This window comes from Schistocerca nitens, chromosome 2, assembly GCF_023898315.1.
Source record: "Schistocerca nitens isolate TAMUIC-IGC-003100 chromosome 2, iqSchNite1.1, whole genome shotgun sequence".
In the NCBI taxonomy this organism is placed as follows: domain Eukaryota; kingdom Metazoa; phylum Arthropoda; class Insecta; order Orthoptera; family Acrididae; genus Schistocerca; species Schistocerca nitens.
In genome coordinates this window covers 871,483,055-871,500,599 of record NC_064615.1, presented here as the reverse complement: position 1 = coordinate 871,500,599, position 17,545 = coordinate 871,483,055, and the positions used below count along the sequence as shown (strand labels likewise).

General features: G+C 40.1%; 1 protein-coding gene across 1 annotated transcript in view; it reads right to left on the bottom strand.

Moving 5' to 3' along the window:
- The window catches only part of LOC126237152 (uncharacterized), a 235,017-nt gene that overhangs the window by 182,026 nt on the left and 35,446 nt on the right, over positions 1-17,545 (bottom strand). Inside the window, exon 2 of the mRNA XM_049946997.1 lies at positions 10,677-10,716. Coding sequence (XP_049802954.1) covers positions 10,677-10,716 — 40 coding nt within the window. The remainder of the gene's footprint in view (positions 1-10,676; positions 10,717-17,545) is intronic.

Here is a 17,545-nt window from a genome sequence, read left to right as displayed (position 1 = left end):
GCTGATATACAGGGTGTCCCACACACACCCCCCTGATTTCAAAGACCCAGGAAAAAAAACCACTGTAGATACGACAATGAAAAATGCACCACATTGTAGAGCATCTCAAAGAATTTATTTATTTATCATCAATACACCCCTACATGTGAGCAATTTGTAGTATGAAGAATATTGAGTCTATATTCAATTTCTTGCCAAGTTCTTTGCAACATTTCCTCTGTTTTTGTTGCAATTGCATTAGTGATATGATGTTGCAAAATAAGAGTGTTGCCCACTTTGGTCACATACACGCGGTCCTTCACGAATCCCCAAAATGAAGAAATCAAGTGGTGTATTGTCAGGTGAACTTGGTGGCCAGGCGATGGGTCCTCCGTGTCCAATCCAACAACTGGTAAATTTCCTATCCAGGAATTTGCCAACAGCCATTGGCCAATGTGATGGAGCTCCATCTTGCTGAAAAATGGTGTTGGGTTGCATGTCTTGTATCTGAGGGTACACAAACTGTCCAGATACACTGACCCATTCACTGTTTGTTCGTCAAAGAAGAACAGTCCAACAATCCTGTCGTGCATTAGCCCTCACCAGACGTTGTTTAGTTTAGGGCTGTCACGAACATGTTCAATGACAACGTGCACATTTTGTGAACCCCAGATCCAAACATCATGCCTATTAACCCTTCCTGATAAATGAAAGGTTGCCTCATCTGAGAATAAACATCTTTCCAGGAAGCTGGCATCCATATCAATACGCTGCAGCATATCCACAGCAAATTGCTGTTGGCGTGGCTTGTTGTTCAGTGTCAGATGTTGTGGGATTTGGACTTTGTAAGCACACGTACAAAAACGCTGGTGAACTAGACAATGCAGTGTTGTTTGAGGTACATCAAGTTGTTTAGATCCTTGAGGAATTGATTTACATGGGCTTCTGAGAAACGTTTGTCTGATATCCTCCACTGTCTCTTCTGAAACTATGGAATGTGCACTGCCAGAATGTTTCAGAATACTTCCTGTTGCCAGAAACTTCCTATACCATTCCTTAATTGTTTTCACATCAGGTGGATCACATTCATATATACAACGATAATTTCTTTGCACAATAATCAGTGATTTTGTTTCTGAAAACCACACTACTGCTTGCGCACGGTGCTGTCGAGTCACCATTTTCACTTCATGTGACCATGCTGTACTCTGGTGACAATACTTGGCACTTCTGATGGGGGAATTAAATTCTATGAGATGCTCTATAATGTGGTGCATTTTTCATTGTCATGTCTACTGTGTTTTTCTCTCCTGGGTCCTTGAAATCAGGGAGGTTTGAGTGGGACACCCTGTATGTCAGTTTTCTGTTTGTGTTATCCCCTTCCTTGCATGAATTGTTCCTCATATCATCAGTATGGTTGTTCCTGTCTTTGAGATATGTAACAGCATGTCTTTTCTGACATGGGATCATCAGCCCATGGTCAATATACAACCTGGAGGACCAGGATTTGTACGAGGTTTACTCCTTTAGGGAAGCTGGCTTCCCCGTGCCTCTCAAGACCTCCTTATCCTATGTTGTAGGACACATTGCATCTGAATTCTCTGTCAGGACCATTCTGTCTTGGGTGACCCTGCCATTATCTATGCTACCAATGGCAAAGTCCCTGAATTCATTCGAGCATGCAAGCCCTGCCGCCCTCCCCTGCTCACTGGAGATGCCTTCAACACCTCCCCATAACAGTCCCAGTCCCAGTAAATGCAGCATCACTTGCGACTATGTTCTCACAGTTTTCTCTTGGCATTACAGACATAGTTTATATTGCCTTTGTATGTTTTTTGTTTTTACTTGTTCTACTGACCTACTGTGGCACTCTAATAGCTAGTTGGACTGCCTCAAGCTTCAGTATCTCATACTAATGTAGAGGAACTGCTTTGACAGATTTATTTTCACAGTTTTGCTTCTCTATGCAAGTCACCACACGCAACAGTTCCCATCATGATCAATAGAAAACTACGCTACACTGTAAAGTTCTTTTGGGTCCAATTGTACAAAAAGTTAATAAGGAATCAACACAGATAAACTGATCAGTCAGAGCAGTTCAGCATGTTTCAACCATAGAAGCATCTCTCAGTGTTGTCCACCCCAATAGCTGAATGGTCAGCGTGACGGACTGCTGTCCTAACGGGTCCAGGTTCGATTCCCAGCTGGGTCAGGGATTTTCTCCACTCAGGGACTGGGTGTTGTGTTGTTTTCATCATCATTTCAACCCATCCGGTGTGTAGGTTGCTCAATGTGGTGTCGAATGTAATAAGACCTGCACCAAGGTGGCCGGACCTGCCCTGTAAGGGGCCTCCCAGCCAATGACGCCAAACGCTCATTTCCATTTTACATCTCTCAGTGTTGACCTGAAGGTGAGAGTGTTTGCTTAGTTTGCATATGTTTACTTGTTGTTGTCTTACAGAATTATCACCAGAGGCTGCACACATTAAGTAAATAAGGTGTTAACTCAGCAGAAGCATGCAATAAAAATACTGATGACAACCATGCCTTTTCTAAAAGCAATTTTAACAAACTTGGAATTCTATTACTCACTTCCCAATACACTTGCTCCTTAAAGGCTTTTAATTGCTGCTACTAAAAATTTGCTTTTACCTAGACTATCAAATTATGAGAAACAAAACTAATTGTCGCTTGGAATTGGCCTCTTTCTCCTAGATTCTGAGTAGAGTTACATCATGTGGCACATGGATATTTGATGGGCTCTCAACTAACAGAAAGCAAGAACTTGGAAATCCAAACAAATTCAAAAGAAAACTTACCTCATGAACCACTCTTTCTAAGATCATTCGAGCATCTAGATTCAGAGTCTGAAAAATTCTGTTAACTACATGGCTCGTAGCAGGAAATGTAGCAAAGTAAGAATGTACTGCAAAAAGGATTCAGTACTTAAAGTTGTAAGTAACAATTTTCTGTGAAAAATACCATTGTAATCAAGTAAATTTTCAGCTACCAAAATGAGATAAACAAAAGGTGTTTAGTACAACTGAGGAGGTAGCAGCTTTTTCTTTTTTTCTTTTTTTTTCTTTTTTTTAAAAAAAACAGCAGCTTCCTTTCTAATTTACTTGCTTAACCATAGCTGTCACAAATATGAATAGCATCTAGCAGTATAGTAATAGTTTATTCTTAATACAGAATACAGATATGATCTGTGATTTAATTCTCTTTTTTGTAATGTATATCTCAACACATTGCACATTAATGAAGATTCTTCTTCTTTATGGGATCTATGGAGTACAAAGGACAAGTAAATGAATTTATTAATTAATCCCGTCTGTATATCAACACAATGGGAAGATTTCTAAGTGCAAATCACATAGAACTGAGCTTTTTGCTTTGCATAACCCTGTGCTGATGAAACCTTACTTTATTATCCATCTGGATGTCTAGGAATTTCACACATGGAGCCTCATTTAGTATGTGCCCATTATCTATAAGTGATCCTTTATGTTTACCAATATATTCAACCTTCATTATGCAAGTATTGTACAAAGCCTCATAAAAACCCAAAGACAAACAAAGATTAAACATAAAATCTGCAAAAATCCTCAAACTATGTTCTTATACCCTGTAAGTGTACAAGAAGTACAGAATGCAATCAACAAACTAAAAAATAAATTGTCTTGTGGCACTGATGGCATTCCAGATAAAGTACTTAAACACAGCATAAATATTGCTCGTCCCTTGTAGACATAATTAATGCCTCTTTCAGCACTGGCACTTTCCCTAAAGAACTAAAGCTGTCAATAATAAAACCATTATATAAAAATGGTGATCCTAATGACGTAAAAACCTTCAGACCCATATCCTTGATATCCTGCTTCTCAAAAGTTATTGAAAGAATAATGCATAATTCCTGAACACAAGTAGAATATTAGTCAGTGAGCAAAATGGCTTCAGAAAAAATAGTTCAACTGAAACAGCTGTATATAATTTCCTAAAATTCTCCTGATCTCTATAGATCATTACAAAGTAAATTGTGGGGTGTTTTTAGATTTATCAAAGGCATTTGATGTTATTGATCATGAATTATTGCTTGAGAAACTATATTGCTATGGTGTACATAGTACTGTTCGCGGCTGGTTTAAATCATACCGGTCAGACAGATACCAGAAAGTAGAAATAGTTCACGAAGGAACCTCTTACTTTTCAGAATATAAGAAAGTTAGTAGTGGAGTGCCACAAGGTTCGGTGCTGGGACCCAAAGCTCAAAATGAGACTGACTTGCAACACAAAGTAGAAGTAACAGAAGAAGAAGCAGGAAAATGGTTTAGAGATAACTGTTTATCTGTAAATGAGAAAAAAAAACAGTATGGATGAATTTCAGCCATGTATCGAATAAAGTAAAGCCCAATATAGTTTTGAAACTTGGTGAACAGAAGATTTTACAAACTTCAAACACAAAATTTTTAGGTATCTGGTTAGATGAGCATCTAAAGTGGGATAAACATATTGAAATGCTCAATAAAAAGCTAAGTAAATGCTGCTATATACTCAGAATGCTAAAAAAATGCTGCAGTGAAAAAACAGTAATATGTGCTTATTATGCTCTTATGCATAGTCTGTTGTGGTATGGTGTCTTATTTTGGGGTAATTCAAGTCTGGCAAACTGGTCATTCATTATTCAAAAATGAGCATTAAGAATAATGGAAGGAGCTGCACCAAGAGAGCCCTGCAGGGAAATTTTCAAAGAATTTCAAATAATGTCACTTCCATCTTTATATATCTACGAAAGTATCTGCTTTTTCAAATCTCACCCCCAATTTTCTTCTTTAAATAGTGAGTGCCATGACTACCCAACAAGACACAGGAATGATTTCCACAGAGAAACACACAAAACAGCCCAATATCACAAAAGTGCAATATATCACCCCAAATTCCTTTTTAATGCTCTTCCCTTAAGCATCAAAAAGATAGAAAAGTCTTACATTTTTAAAAAGAGCTTAAAAAATGTTATTAAGATAATGTTTTTACAGTGTTACAGAGTACATGGATTTTCAGAACATAGTGACATAGTGGTCAATGATAATGATAATTCATATTTGAACAAATGTATGAAAATAGTCTGCCTGTACACACTATAATTAATTAATTATTGTTTGTTCTGTTATTCTCTACTAGAGTGGTCAATGATAATGATAAGTCATATCTGAAAAACAAATGTATGTAATAGTATGCACTATAAATAATTAATTAGTGTTTGTTTTGTTATTATCTACTATACGCTGCATGAGATATATATTTATATATGTTTTACCACCGAAGGCCTATGTTATTAATTTACTGTATAATTACAAACTCATATAATGTAACATGACAACTCCTATATCATTGTACACTCCTGGAAATTGAAATAAGAACACCGTGAATTCATTGTCCCAGGAAGGGGAAACTTTATTGACACATTCCTGGGGTCAGATACATCACATGATCACACTGACAGAAGCACAGGCACATAGACACAGGCAACAGAGCATGCACAATGTCGGCACTAATACAGTGTATATCCACCTTTCGCAGCAATGCAGGCTGCTATACTCCCATGGAGACGATCGTAGAGATGCTGGATGTAGTCCTGTGGAACGGCTTGCCATGCCATTTCCACCTGGCGCCTCAGTTGGACCAGCGTTCGTGCTGGACGTGCAGACCGCGTGAGATGATGCTTCATCTAGTCCCAAACATGCTCAATGGGGGACAGATCCGGAGATCTTGCTGGCCAGGGTAGTTGACTTACACCTTCTAGAGCACGTTGGGTGGCACGGGATACATGAGGACGTGCATTGTCCTGTTGGAACAGCAAGTTCCCTTGCCGGTCTAGGAATGGTAGAACGATGGGTTCGATGACGGTTTGGATGTACCGTGCACTATTCAGTGTCCCCTCGACGATCACCATTGGTGTACGGCCAGTGTAGGAGATCGCTCCCCACACCATGATGCCGGGTGTTGGCCCTGTGTGCCTCGGTCGTATGCAGTCCGGATTGTGGCGCTCACCTGCACGGCGCCAAACACGCATACGACCATCATTGGCACTAAGGCAGAAGCGACTCTCATCGCTGAAGACGACACGTCTCCATTCGTCCCTCCATTCACGCCTGTCGCGACACCACTGGAGGCGGGCTGCACGATGTTGGGGCGTGAGCGGAAGACGGCCTAACCGTGTGCGGGACCGTAGCCAGCTTCATGGAGACGGTTGCGAATGGTCCTCGCCGATACCCCAGGAGCAACAGTGTCCCTAATTTGCTGGGAAGTGGCGGTGCGGTCCCCTACGGCACTGCGTAGGATCCTACGGTCTTGGCGTGCATCCGTGTGTCGCTGCGGTCCGGTCCCAGGTCGACGGGCACGTGCACCTTCCGCCGACCACTGGCGACAACATCGATGTACTGTGGAGACCTCACGCCCCACATGTTGAGCAATTCGGCGGTACGTCCACCCGGCCTCCCGCATGCCCACTATACGCCCTTGCTCAAAGTCCGTCAACTGCACATACGGTTCACGTCCACGCTGTCGCGGCATGCTCTCAGTGTTAAAGACTGCGATGGAGCTCCGTATGCCACGGCAAACTGGCTGACACTGATGGCGGCAGTGCACAAATGCTGCGCAGCTAGCGCTATTCGACGGCCAACACCGCGGTTCCTGGTGTGTCCGCTGTGCCGTGCGTGTGATCATTGCTTGTACAGCCCTCTCGCAGTGTCCGGAGCAAGTATGGTGGGTCTGACACACCGGTGTCAATGTGTTCTTTTTTCCATTTCCAGGAGTGTATATGATAAAATGGATGCTCAATAAATAAATGAATGAATCTGTACATCTGTTTCCTGTGAATCATTTTGCTTTGTTAGAAATTGCATGAGTCTTTGTAACATTAAGACTTAAGATGTTTTCTGTGACCTTGTTGTAAGCCAGTTTTGTTGTTCTCCTGGTTATATCTGATAGGAATGTGTCTCAGTCCTTTATCTGTATCCTTGTGTCATCAGCAAATATTACAGTTTTTCAAGATTCCGCAAATGTTCCAGGTAATTCATTTATGTAGATAAAACATAGAATCACCAAACCTTGTGGGATTCCCCATTCCTAATTTAGTTTTATTCCCATTGCACCATTTGTTCCCTCTGTTTGGTCATGTAAAGAAAAGACACCATTAAATGTAGGAGAATGTCTTTAATGCCATGTCATTTTAGTTTCCATAGTAGAATTTGCCTTAATCCATTTAGTAGCAGAGCTGCCATTAAGTTCAAATCTCACACATTCAAAGTAGGCATGGGAAGCACCAAAGTTCAGATCTTGTACACTGAGGAGCCAAAGTTATGTGATAGTGATGTTTGCATACACAGGTGGTGGTAGTACAATGTACACAAGGTATAAAAGGGCAGTGCATTGATGGAGCTGTCATTTATACTCTGGCGATTCAAGTGAAAAAGTTTCCAAATGGATTAGGACCATATGACATGAATTAACAGACTGTGAATGCAGTAGTGAAGCTAGATGCGTGAGACATTACATTTCAAAAATTGTTAGGGAATTCAATATTCTGAGATCAACAGTATTGAGAGCATGCCAAGGATACCAAATTTCAGGCATTGCCTCTCACTATGTGCAATGAAGTGGCTGATAGCCTTCACTTAATGACCAAGAGCAACGACAGTTGCATAAAGTTGTCAGTGCTATCAGACAAGTAACACTGTGAAATAATTGCAGAAATCAAAGTGGGATGTATGACAAATGTATCCATTAGGACAATGTGGTGAAATATGGCATTAATGAGCTATGGCAGCAGGCAACCAACATGAATGCCTTTGCTAACAGCATGACATCACCTGCAGCACCTCTATTGGGCTCGTGACCGTATTGTTTGAACTGTAGAAGACTGGAAAACTGTAGCTTGTTTAGATGAGTTGCAATTTCAATTGGTAAGAGCTGATAGTAGGGTCTGAGTGTAGCACAGACCCCATGAAGCCATGGATCCAAGTTGTCAACAAGGCACTGTGCAAGTTGGTAGTTTCTCCATAATGATGTGGGCTGTCTTTACATGAAATGGGCTGGATTTTCTGGTCCAGCCATCATTGACTGCAAATTGTTATGTTCAGCTACTTGGAGACCATTTGCAGCCGTTCATGGACTTCATGCTCCCAAAAAACAATGGACTTTTTGTGGATGCCAATGCACCATGTCACCAGATCACAACTGTTTACCACTGGGTTTAAGAACATTCTGGACAGTTTGAGCAAGTGATTTGGTAATCCATCAAACATTTCTGGGACATAACCAAGAGATCAGTCCTTACAAAAAATCCTACACTGGCAACACTTTCTCAGTTATGGATAGCTGCAGAGGACTTCCAATGACTTTTTAAATCTATTGCACGTTCAGTTTTATTATTTTATTTTTTTATTATTTTATTTAGTCCTTCAAATCCTATATGTATAGAATATATACAAGGATATTGGACATGGTTAGGTATTTACAAGATAAAATACAGTTTGTATTGCAATCCTAAGGACTAGATATTGAAGTAATTTAGCACAGATTCATAAATACAACAAACATTACAGGCAACATACAAAGTAGAATATTAATAATGCATCTTTATTTTTGTTGTTTGGCTTTTATATATTCTGTCAGACTGTAAAAGCAATGATCAATTAAATATGCCTTTACTTCAGCCTTAAAACTACAGAGTTTACCTATTGATTTAATATGTTTAGGTAGATTATTGAAAATCTTTATCCCAGTGTGTAGTGTGCCTTTTTGGCACAATGATGTTCTCACCTGTTTCACATGAAGGTCAGATTTTTGCCTTGTATTGTGTGCATGTATATCTTCATTTTTTAATAAGATATCTGGGTGTCTATCGATATGTTGTTTGATGAAAACTGATGTTTCATAGATAAAAATGCAAGGAAGAGGAAGAACTGACAGTTTTTTGAATATGGGTCTGCACGATTTCGTATTGTTTACCCCTTCAATAATTCTTAGTATTCTCTTTTGCATCCTGAAAAGTTTAATATTTGTTGTTGTATTGCCCCACAAGATTATGCCATATTTAATTACAGAATGCACATAGGAGTAGTATACATTTAACAGGCTGGCTTTGCTGCAACATTGCTTAGTTTTCTTTGCAAATATTCAATATGTACCTCCCATTTTGTGTTGTTCTGGAGCCAGAGTCCCAGAAGTTTAGTGCTGTCAACACTTTCAAGAACTCTGTCCCTAAGTTCTATTTCTATGTTTGGGTGGTGTCTTCCTTTTACATTATAGAAATTCAGTGCTACTGTCTTTTCTTTGTTTATAATTAGCTTGTTGTAGCTGAACCACTGTTCTACACTGTTCATTGTTTGGATAGCGGAGTCTTTAAGTTTTTCTTCTGTTTTACCACTAATAAGGAAGTTTGTATCATCTGCAAATTGGAGGGTAGTTTGGCAATACTTGTTGTACATAAGATCATTGACATAGAGGAGGTCTGACACAATATTGGGAGATATCTCATGACTTTTGTCACCTCAGTGTACTTCAACAGTGAGAATTGTTAAAACAATGGATTTGGTATGAATGTGCAAAATAACAGAATCGTCATACATAGCTCCTTGTATCTTTAATGGTTGACATATTTCCAATGTTTACTTTTGTCCGTGATCAGAGAAAGCTAGGGGCTACTGCTTCTTTACTTTTTTCTGCTTCTTCATGCATATTTTACCACTTATTTCAAATACTCTATAATCTCTATACATTTGTCCCCTTTTTAACATCATGCTAAAATCATACATGAAAATGTCTTTCCAGGTTGTGCTCAGTTTCATTGATCCATATATTTTTATTTAATTTATCTTCATCTTAGGTTTTCTTCTCTACATATTTTATCACATCATATACAGTTTTGCACTTCTATTTCTTCTTTTTCTTTTATGAGACTCTTGGTAATAAAGGTGCATCATGAACATACTTGTGCCATAATAAACAAATTGAAGAAAACAGCAAAACAGTAACTATAAAGATTTATTGCATCGTGACATTACTAAAATCCGATGAGTATGAATAACTTTTGCTGAGGAAAATTCAGCAAGGTAAAAAGTGTAGGAAAGGGAATGTTGAATGATCTTACATTATAAGAAGCAGATTACATGAAATAAACATGACAATACTGTTAAGTTAACCTGTTATTATTGAAGCTAGCATAATCCCCGTAGATATAATTTCACAGTTCCACATTCACATCACATTCAATCATGATATTGAATTATTACCAAGCCCAGATTTTTAATTTAAACTCAAGATATTAATGATCACTATTCCTTAACACAAAATTGCACGCAGAAATATACAAATAACACACTCCGCTACTTTTAAATTGTCACTGTCCACACACCTCAGTTCCATTCTTTCTCAGTTAGAACCTCCTGAGTACTACTACAACTATTCCTAAGTGCAGAAAGTGTAGGAAGTCAAAGATATCTCGAAACTTATTGGCTACTTATAGAGATTTTACAAAAAATATAGCACAATTGTTAAATGTAAAGATCAATATTTGGGGGGGGGGGGGGGGAGTGGGGGGGGGGGGGGCAGCTGACAGAAGATGAGAGGCTGATGCAAGGCATTACAAGAGAAAAGCAGTTGATATAAAAATATTATTGCTAATTTAATTTACATACCTGAGATTGTATAATCATCAGAAGATAGTTCCTTTCCATTCTGAAACAAAAATAATATGATACTGAATATAATTTTATTCTCTTTAGTCGAAAATAAATTATATCTACATCTACATACACACTTCACAAACCAATCCTATGATGCATTGCAGGGGGTATCTTGCATCACAACTAGTCAGTTTCTTTCCTGTTTCACATGCAAATGGAGTGAGTGAGAAACAACTGTTTATAGGCCTCTGTACAAGCCCTAATTTCACTATCTTGTCTTTGTCATCCTTATGAAAAATGTACATCAATGGTAGTAGAATTGTTCTGGAGTCAGCTGCAAGTGCTGGTTCTCTAAATTTTCTCAACAGTTTTTTTATGAAAAGAACATCCTCTTTCCTCCATGTATTTGTATTTGAGTTCACAAAGTATCTCCGTAATACTCACTTGTTGATTGAACCTACTGGTAGTAAATCTGGCTGCATGCCTCTGAATTTTTTCAATGTATTCCTTTAATCTGACATCATGTGGATCCTTAACATTTGAGCAGTAATCAAGAATGGATTGCACTGGTGCTCTATCCATGATCTCCTTTATAGGTGAGTTACACCTTCCTAAAATTCTGTCAATAAATTGAAGTTGACCATTCACCTTCCATATTACTGTCCTTACATGAGCATTTCATTTCATTTTATTTTTGCAGTGTTAATTAATTGACTTGACTGTGTCAAGCAACTCACCTATATTACTATTTTGGAACATTAACAGAATTTCTTTTCCTTCTCATTTGCTTTAACTAACATGTTTTACAATTTGCCATTCATCGCATTAATTAGAAATTGTTTCTAAGTCATCATGTATTCTTCCACAGTTACTCAATGATGATACTTTCCTGTATATGACATTACCATCAGCATACAGTTATAGATTGCTACTCACCATGTCCCATCCCAAAATTTATGCATAAATAGAACAAGAACAAGAATATCACATTTCGCTGGAGCACTCCTGATGATACCTTTGTCTCTGATGAATACTCATCATCAAGTTCAATGTGCTGGATTCTATTACTTTAGACATCTTAGAGCCATTCACATAGCTGGGAACCTATTCCATATGCTCAGACCTTCAGCCATAGCCTGCAACAGCACACTGTATCAAATTCTTTCTGGGAATCTCGGAACATGGAATCTGCCTCTTTCTCTTCATCTATGGTTTGCTGCTTGTCATGAGAGAAAAGGGCAAGTTTTGTTTTTTTATGAGTGATGCCTTCTAAATGTGTATTGATTTGTGGACAGAGCCTTTTCTGTCTCAAGGCAATTTATTATATTCAAACCTAGAATATTCTCATGATTAAATGGTAAGGCCAGCATTGTCATTTCAAATAAAAGCTGTGTCCAATCTGTTCTAGTGGTTTCCAGCAGGTTTATTAAGGCTTTTCAGGGTAAATTCTTCAGGTAGACAGAACTGCTTGGCAAAGTCAATTTAAGTCATTCGAATCCAAAAGGGTGTGGAACAGCAGAGTGCATTTGTCCCCCTCCTCACATACAGTCACTATATACCTGAAATTCTCTCTCTCTCTCTATCCCTCTCTGTCTCTCTCTCTCTCTCTTCTCTCTCTCTCTCTATCTCTCTCTCCCTCTCTGTCTCTGTCTCTGTCTCTCTCATGCAGTTCACAGGAAATTATGCTGATTTTGTGGTGCTGTGGCTGTTGTGGTGCTGTTCTGCAGTCAAGATGGATGCAAACCTTTACTGAACAGTGCCAAAATAGAGTTCCTGATCTTTTCTCTGTCATTTTCTCATACAGCCCTTATTGAGCTTCACCCTGGTGCTTGTATTCCTAGCGCAATGGAAACAAGGCAGCATAATCTTCTATTTCAGATTTTTAATTTTAATTTTGAACCCAATATTTTAGAAATATTGCTATTTTCTAACTTTATTTCATAACACATTGAATAATCTTGATTTAATAACGTAATTTCAGATTGCTGAATAAAAAAATGGCATCTATATTCATAACAGGATGTCCTTCATTTATGTATCAAAGTAAACTGCCCTAAACATATTAAATGGATAACTAACAATGGTTTAAGATACAGTAAGTTTTGTGTACATCTCATAAAATTTAGTTCTTGGGATACTGCATATTTTCAAACTTTCTGAATCAGTTACACCAAAACTAGAAATTATAGAATCTTGTCCCCTATTGCAATAACTTCTGTGGGCACCCACGATTACTGTTAAAAAACCTATTTGCAAAGAGAAACTGTACAGAGGACAAATTAAGTTTCTTTCATCAAAACACAAATAAATAAAAAAGAATATATTATCAACAGAGCAAGTGAAATTTTAAGTGAAACATCAGTAGAATTGTTATACTTGTCAGAATATCACTTATAAATAATAAACTGAATAGACAAATGTGGTTGGAGACAAACTGACATGTCATTGTCAAAATTGTAAAAGACAGGGAAAAAAGCTTATGACAATCACGTGAATTGTCAGTATGTTTCCTCACTTTTCACTGAGCAGGTGTGTTATACAGGGGTTGGACAAAAATATGCTAACACTATGAGCAATATATTGTGAGAAATACATTCCTCACTATTTCACTACACATGAGCTCAACTTGTGCTGTTCACTGGGTCTGCAGAGTGAAATAAAAAGACACAGAAATGTTTTGATGGTCCCTTATTGGAACTGTACACAACTATATATAACATATAGTAGAATTACATAGGATAATGTACTAAATTCAGATGTTTTAGAAAAATGCTACTTCTCTCCTTATGGAAACTATTGTACACCTGGTTCTGGTGTCCATACCAAAGTGAAACTAGATACTAGCTTGAAAGTGTCCATATCATTTGACATAATACCCTTCGATGTACACATGATTTCAGGGGGCTGTTTGTATTGGTTTAGAGAGGGCATATGCAAACCATGAATAAGTCACGGTGGGTGACGTAGAGTGGGTGCTTGCAGTTTGAGGTGTAAATAGCGTTTATCACACACAAGGCTATCAACAAGGCACTCACATTCATGGCAGTCTCTGTAACATAGACATATACATCAGCACATAGTAATAATCATACTCAGCACATGCAATGTTATGGTGACAACAAAAACACTATCGTTCGTAATACTAGACGAGGTTGTTGATGTGACCATGGATGAATTTACTCTAAACTTAATCACATGTGATAGAAACAATATAATTAAATGCTCTTGCTACAGACGTGAGGAAATGGTGTGCTATCCATGAGGGTGTACTTACTAACTAATGCCTTAACACACACGAGACACAAAGGAAAAGCACAGATTAAAGGACAGCCATGTATGAATTTATAATAATTACAATGGGAGCAAGGCAGTATGATTAAATACTCTCACTATCATTGATGAAAAGAAAATTCCATGCTGTTGCACATATGCACTGTTTTGATAATACGCCTGGGAAGAGTAATATGGTCCATGAGGCTGTAGTCATTAATACAAGGGACTCCATGAGGTGGATGTAGTAAGCTGTTAAAATGAAGCTGCTTGGCAGTGTGTACAGGTCAATTGCAAAACATGGTGTGTGTCAAGAATACATGAAGGACTCTGACACTAGCTCGCAATACAGCTCACAGATACCAGCAATTACAGTTCAGTCAAAATGTGTGATATCGACCCACAAGCATTGTCTTCATTTGACATGTACCTATCAGGAGCACTGTTGCAGCAAGCCAACAAATGTTCATTCTTTTAACACAAAACACTGTGGAATCAACACTCAGAAAAATGTTATCTCATTTAAATGAAGATGGCATTTGGGCATGTAAGAAATGCTTGTCAGGGAGCGCTTTATGCTATATGCCTTTCTGGGAAAAACTCCAAGCTGCTGCAAGGAAGTGCAAGATGGAGAAAGACTTCAGCTCTTGGGTCCACTTTCACTTGTGTCCCAATTCTGCTGCTGATATCTGTTGAAGTAGACAGCTTATGGGCATGTATGTACTGCAGTGCATCACTGCAGTACGCTTGAACATAAATGCAGGTGCTTGAAAGTTGTGCTGTTGTTGATCATGCATGGCACCTGTGCAATGTCCTGAATAAATTGCAAGTGTCAGTCATGCTCAGAACAGTGTTCTGTGTAGTTGTGAGTACTTTGAGTCAGAGCTAAGTGAATTTTAATGTGGGTAAATTTTGCTGCTCATATGGTGTGTGCTTCCATAACTGAGGGAGTCAAAATGTTTGGTGTTTCAAGAGGCACTGTACGGAAGATTTATATCACATCAGGGAAAGTGGAGAAATATCATCTGCTAAGTAACAACATGAATGAAAGTTTGCGTTAAGTGCTCATGACAGATTGTGATAGAAAATAAGAAAATGACAGCTTGAAAAGTCACTGCAGAACTGAATGTTATATCATGAACCCTGTCTGCATCAAAGAGACACCAAGGCAGCTCCATAAGCATGGAATAAGAGGGTGAGACGGAATTCCAAACACACTTTTGAATGATAGAAATGCCCATTAACTGAAAAATGTAGTGCAAAAGCCAAAAATCCTTGACTATGGAGCAATGGAAGAAAGTCATTTGGTAGGATGAATCTTCTTTCACATTGTTTGCAAAGTCTGGGCAAGTTATTCTCAAAAGAGTGAAACATATTGCAGGTTTAGTGATGATATGGGCAGTCTCTCATGGTACTGCATGGACCCCATGGTTGCTCTACAAGGTTGGATTACTGTCAGGGTGTATGTGACTATTTTATTTTATGATGCCCATCCCAGTGCACAATGTTTGTTTCCCACTTGTGATGCTGATGCTGTGTTGCAAGATGTCAAGGCCCCTGTCCACACACCTTGCATCCTCCAGGTGTGATTGTGTGAGTACAAGGTAGAATTGTCACGTCTCCCCTGACAACCACAGTCAACAGATATCTACACTCCTGGAAATGGAAAAAAGAACACATTGACACCGGTGTGTCAGACCCACCATACTTGCTCCGGACACTGCGAGAGGGCTGTACAAGCAATGATCACACGCACGGCTCAGCGGACACACCAGGAACCGCGGTGTTGGCCGTCGAATGGCGCTAGCTGCGCAGCATTTGTGCACCGCCACCGTCAGTGTCAGCCAGTTTGCCGTGGCATACGGAGCTCCATCGCAGTCTTTAACACTGGTAGCATGCCGCGACAGCGTGGACGTGAACCGTATGTGCAGTTGACGGACTTTGAGCGAGGGCGTATAGTGGGCATGCGGGAGGCCGGGTGGACGTACCGCCGAATTGCTCAACACGTGGGGCGTGAGGTCTCCACAGTACATCGATGTTGTCGCCAGTGGTCGGCGGAAGGTGCACGTGCCCGTCGACCTGGGACCGGACCGCAGCGACGCACGGATGCACGCCAAGACCGTAGGATCCTACGCAGTGCCGTAGGGGACCGCACCGCCACTTCCCAGCAAATTAGGGACACTGTTGCTCCTGGGGTATCGGCGAGGACCATTCGCAACCGTCTCCATGAAGCTGGGCTACGGTCCCGCACACCGTTAGGCCGTCTTCCACTCACGCCCCAACATCGTGCAGCCCGCCTCCAGTGGTGTCGCGACAGGCGTGAATGGAGGGACGAATGGAGACGTGTCGTCTTCAGCGATGAGAGTCGCTTCTACCATGGTGCCAATGATGGTCGTATGCGTGTTTGGCACCGTGCAGGTGAGCGCCACAATCAGGACTGCATACGTCCGAGGCACTCAGGGCCAACACCCGGCATCATGGTGTGGGGAGCGATCTCCTACACTGGCCGTACACCACTGGTGATCGTCGAGGGGACACTGAATAGTGCACGGTACATCCAAACCGTCATCGAACCCATCGTTCTACCATTCCTAGACCGGCAAGGGAACTTGCTGTTCCAACAGGACAATGCACGTCCGCATGTATCCCATGCCACCCAACGTGCTCTAGAAGGTGTAAGTCAACTACCCTGGCCAGCAAGATCTCCGGATCTGTCCCCCATTGAGCATGTTTGGGACTGGATGAAGCGTCGTCTCACGCGGTCTGCACGTACAGCACGAACGCTGGTCCAACTGAGGTGCCAGGTGGAAATGGCATGGCAAGCCGTTCCACAGGGCTACATCCAGCATCTCTACGATCATCTCCATGGGAGAATAGCAGCCTGCATTGCTGCGAAAGGTGGATATACACTGTACTAGTGCCGACATTGTGCATGCTCTGTTGCCTGTGTCTATGTGCCTGTGGTTCTGTCAGTGTGATCATGTGATGTATCTGACCCCAGGAATGTGTCAATAAAGTTTCCCCTTCCTGGGACAATGAATTCACGGTGTTCTTATTTCAATTTCCAGGAGTGTATATTATTGAGTCTTCATGATCTACTTTGGATGGTTCGGTGCAGCATCACTATCCACTTCCATCATCATCACCTCATTTTGACACTATTCTGCAGGAAGAATGGTATAAGATTCCCTTGAAAACCATACAGGACCTGTATTTAACCATTTCAAGATGACTGGAAGCAGTTTTGAATGCCATAGGTTTCCTACACCATGGTAGGCATGGTAATGTGTTGTGCTTTTGGTGTTTCCATATTTTTGTCAAGTCTCTGCATTTATACAACTGATATGTTCCACATCATAGTGTTTTGCATTTGTGATCCATGGGAAACACAAATAATTAAACTAAGTTCACTAAGTGGTGCCAAACATTAGATTTGGAAATACACATACGAGTGGTGCTGACAGTTTAGACACCACATGAAGGGTGGTTCCTTTAAGCTTTTCGAGAGATTGTCCATAACATTAGGTAGATTGTGTATTACTTTCTGCCTGACAGCGTTGATCAAAGAGATCTAGTGTTGTTAATGTTTGGCTCCACATTATTTATCATAG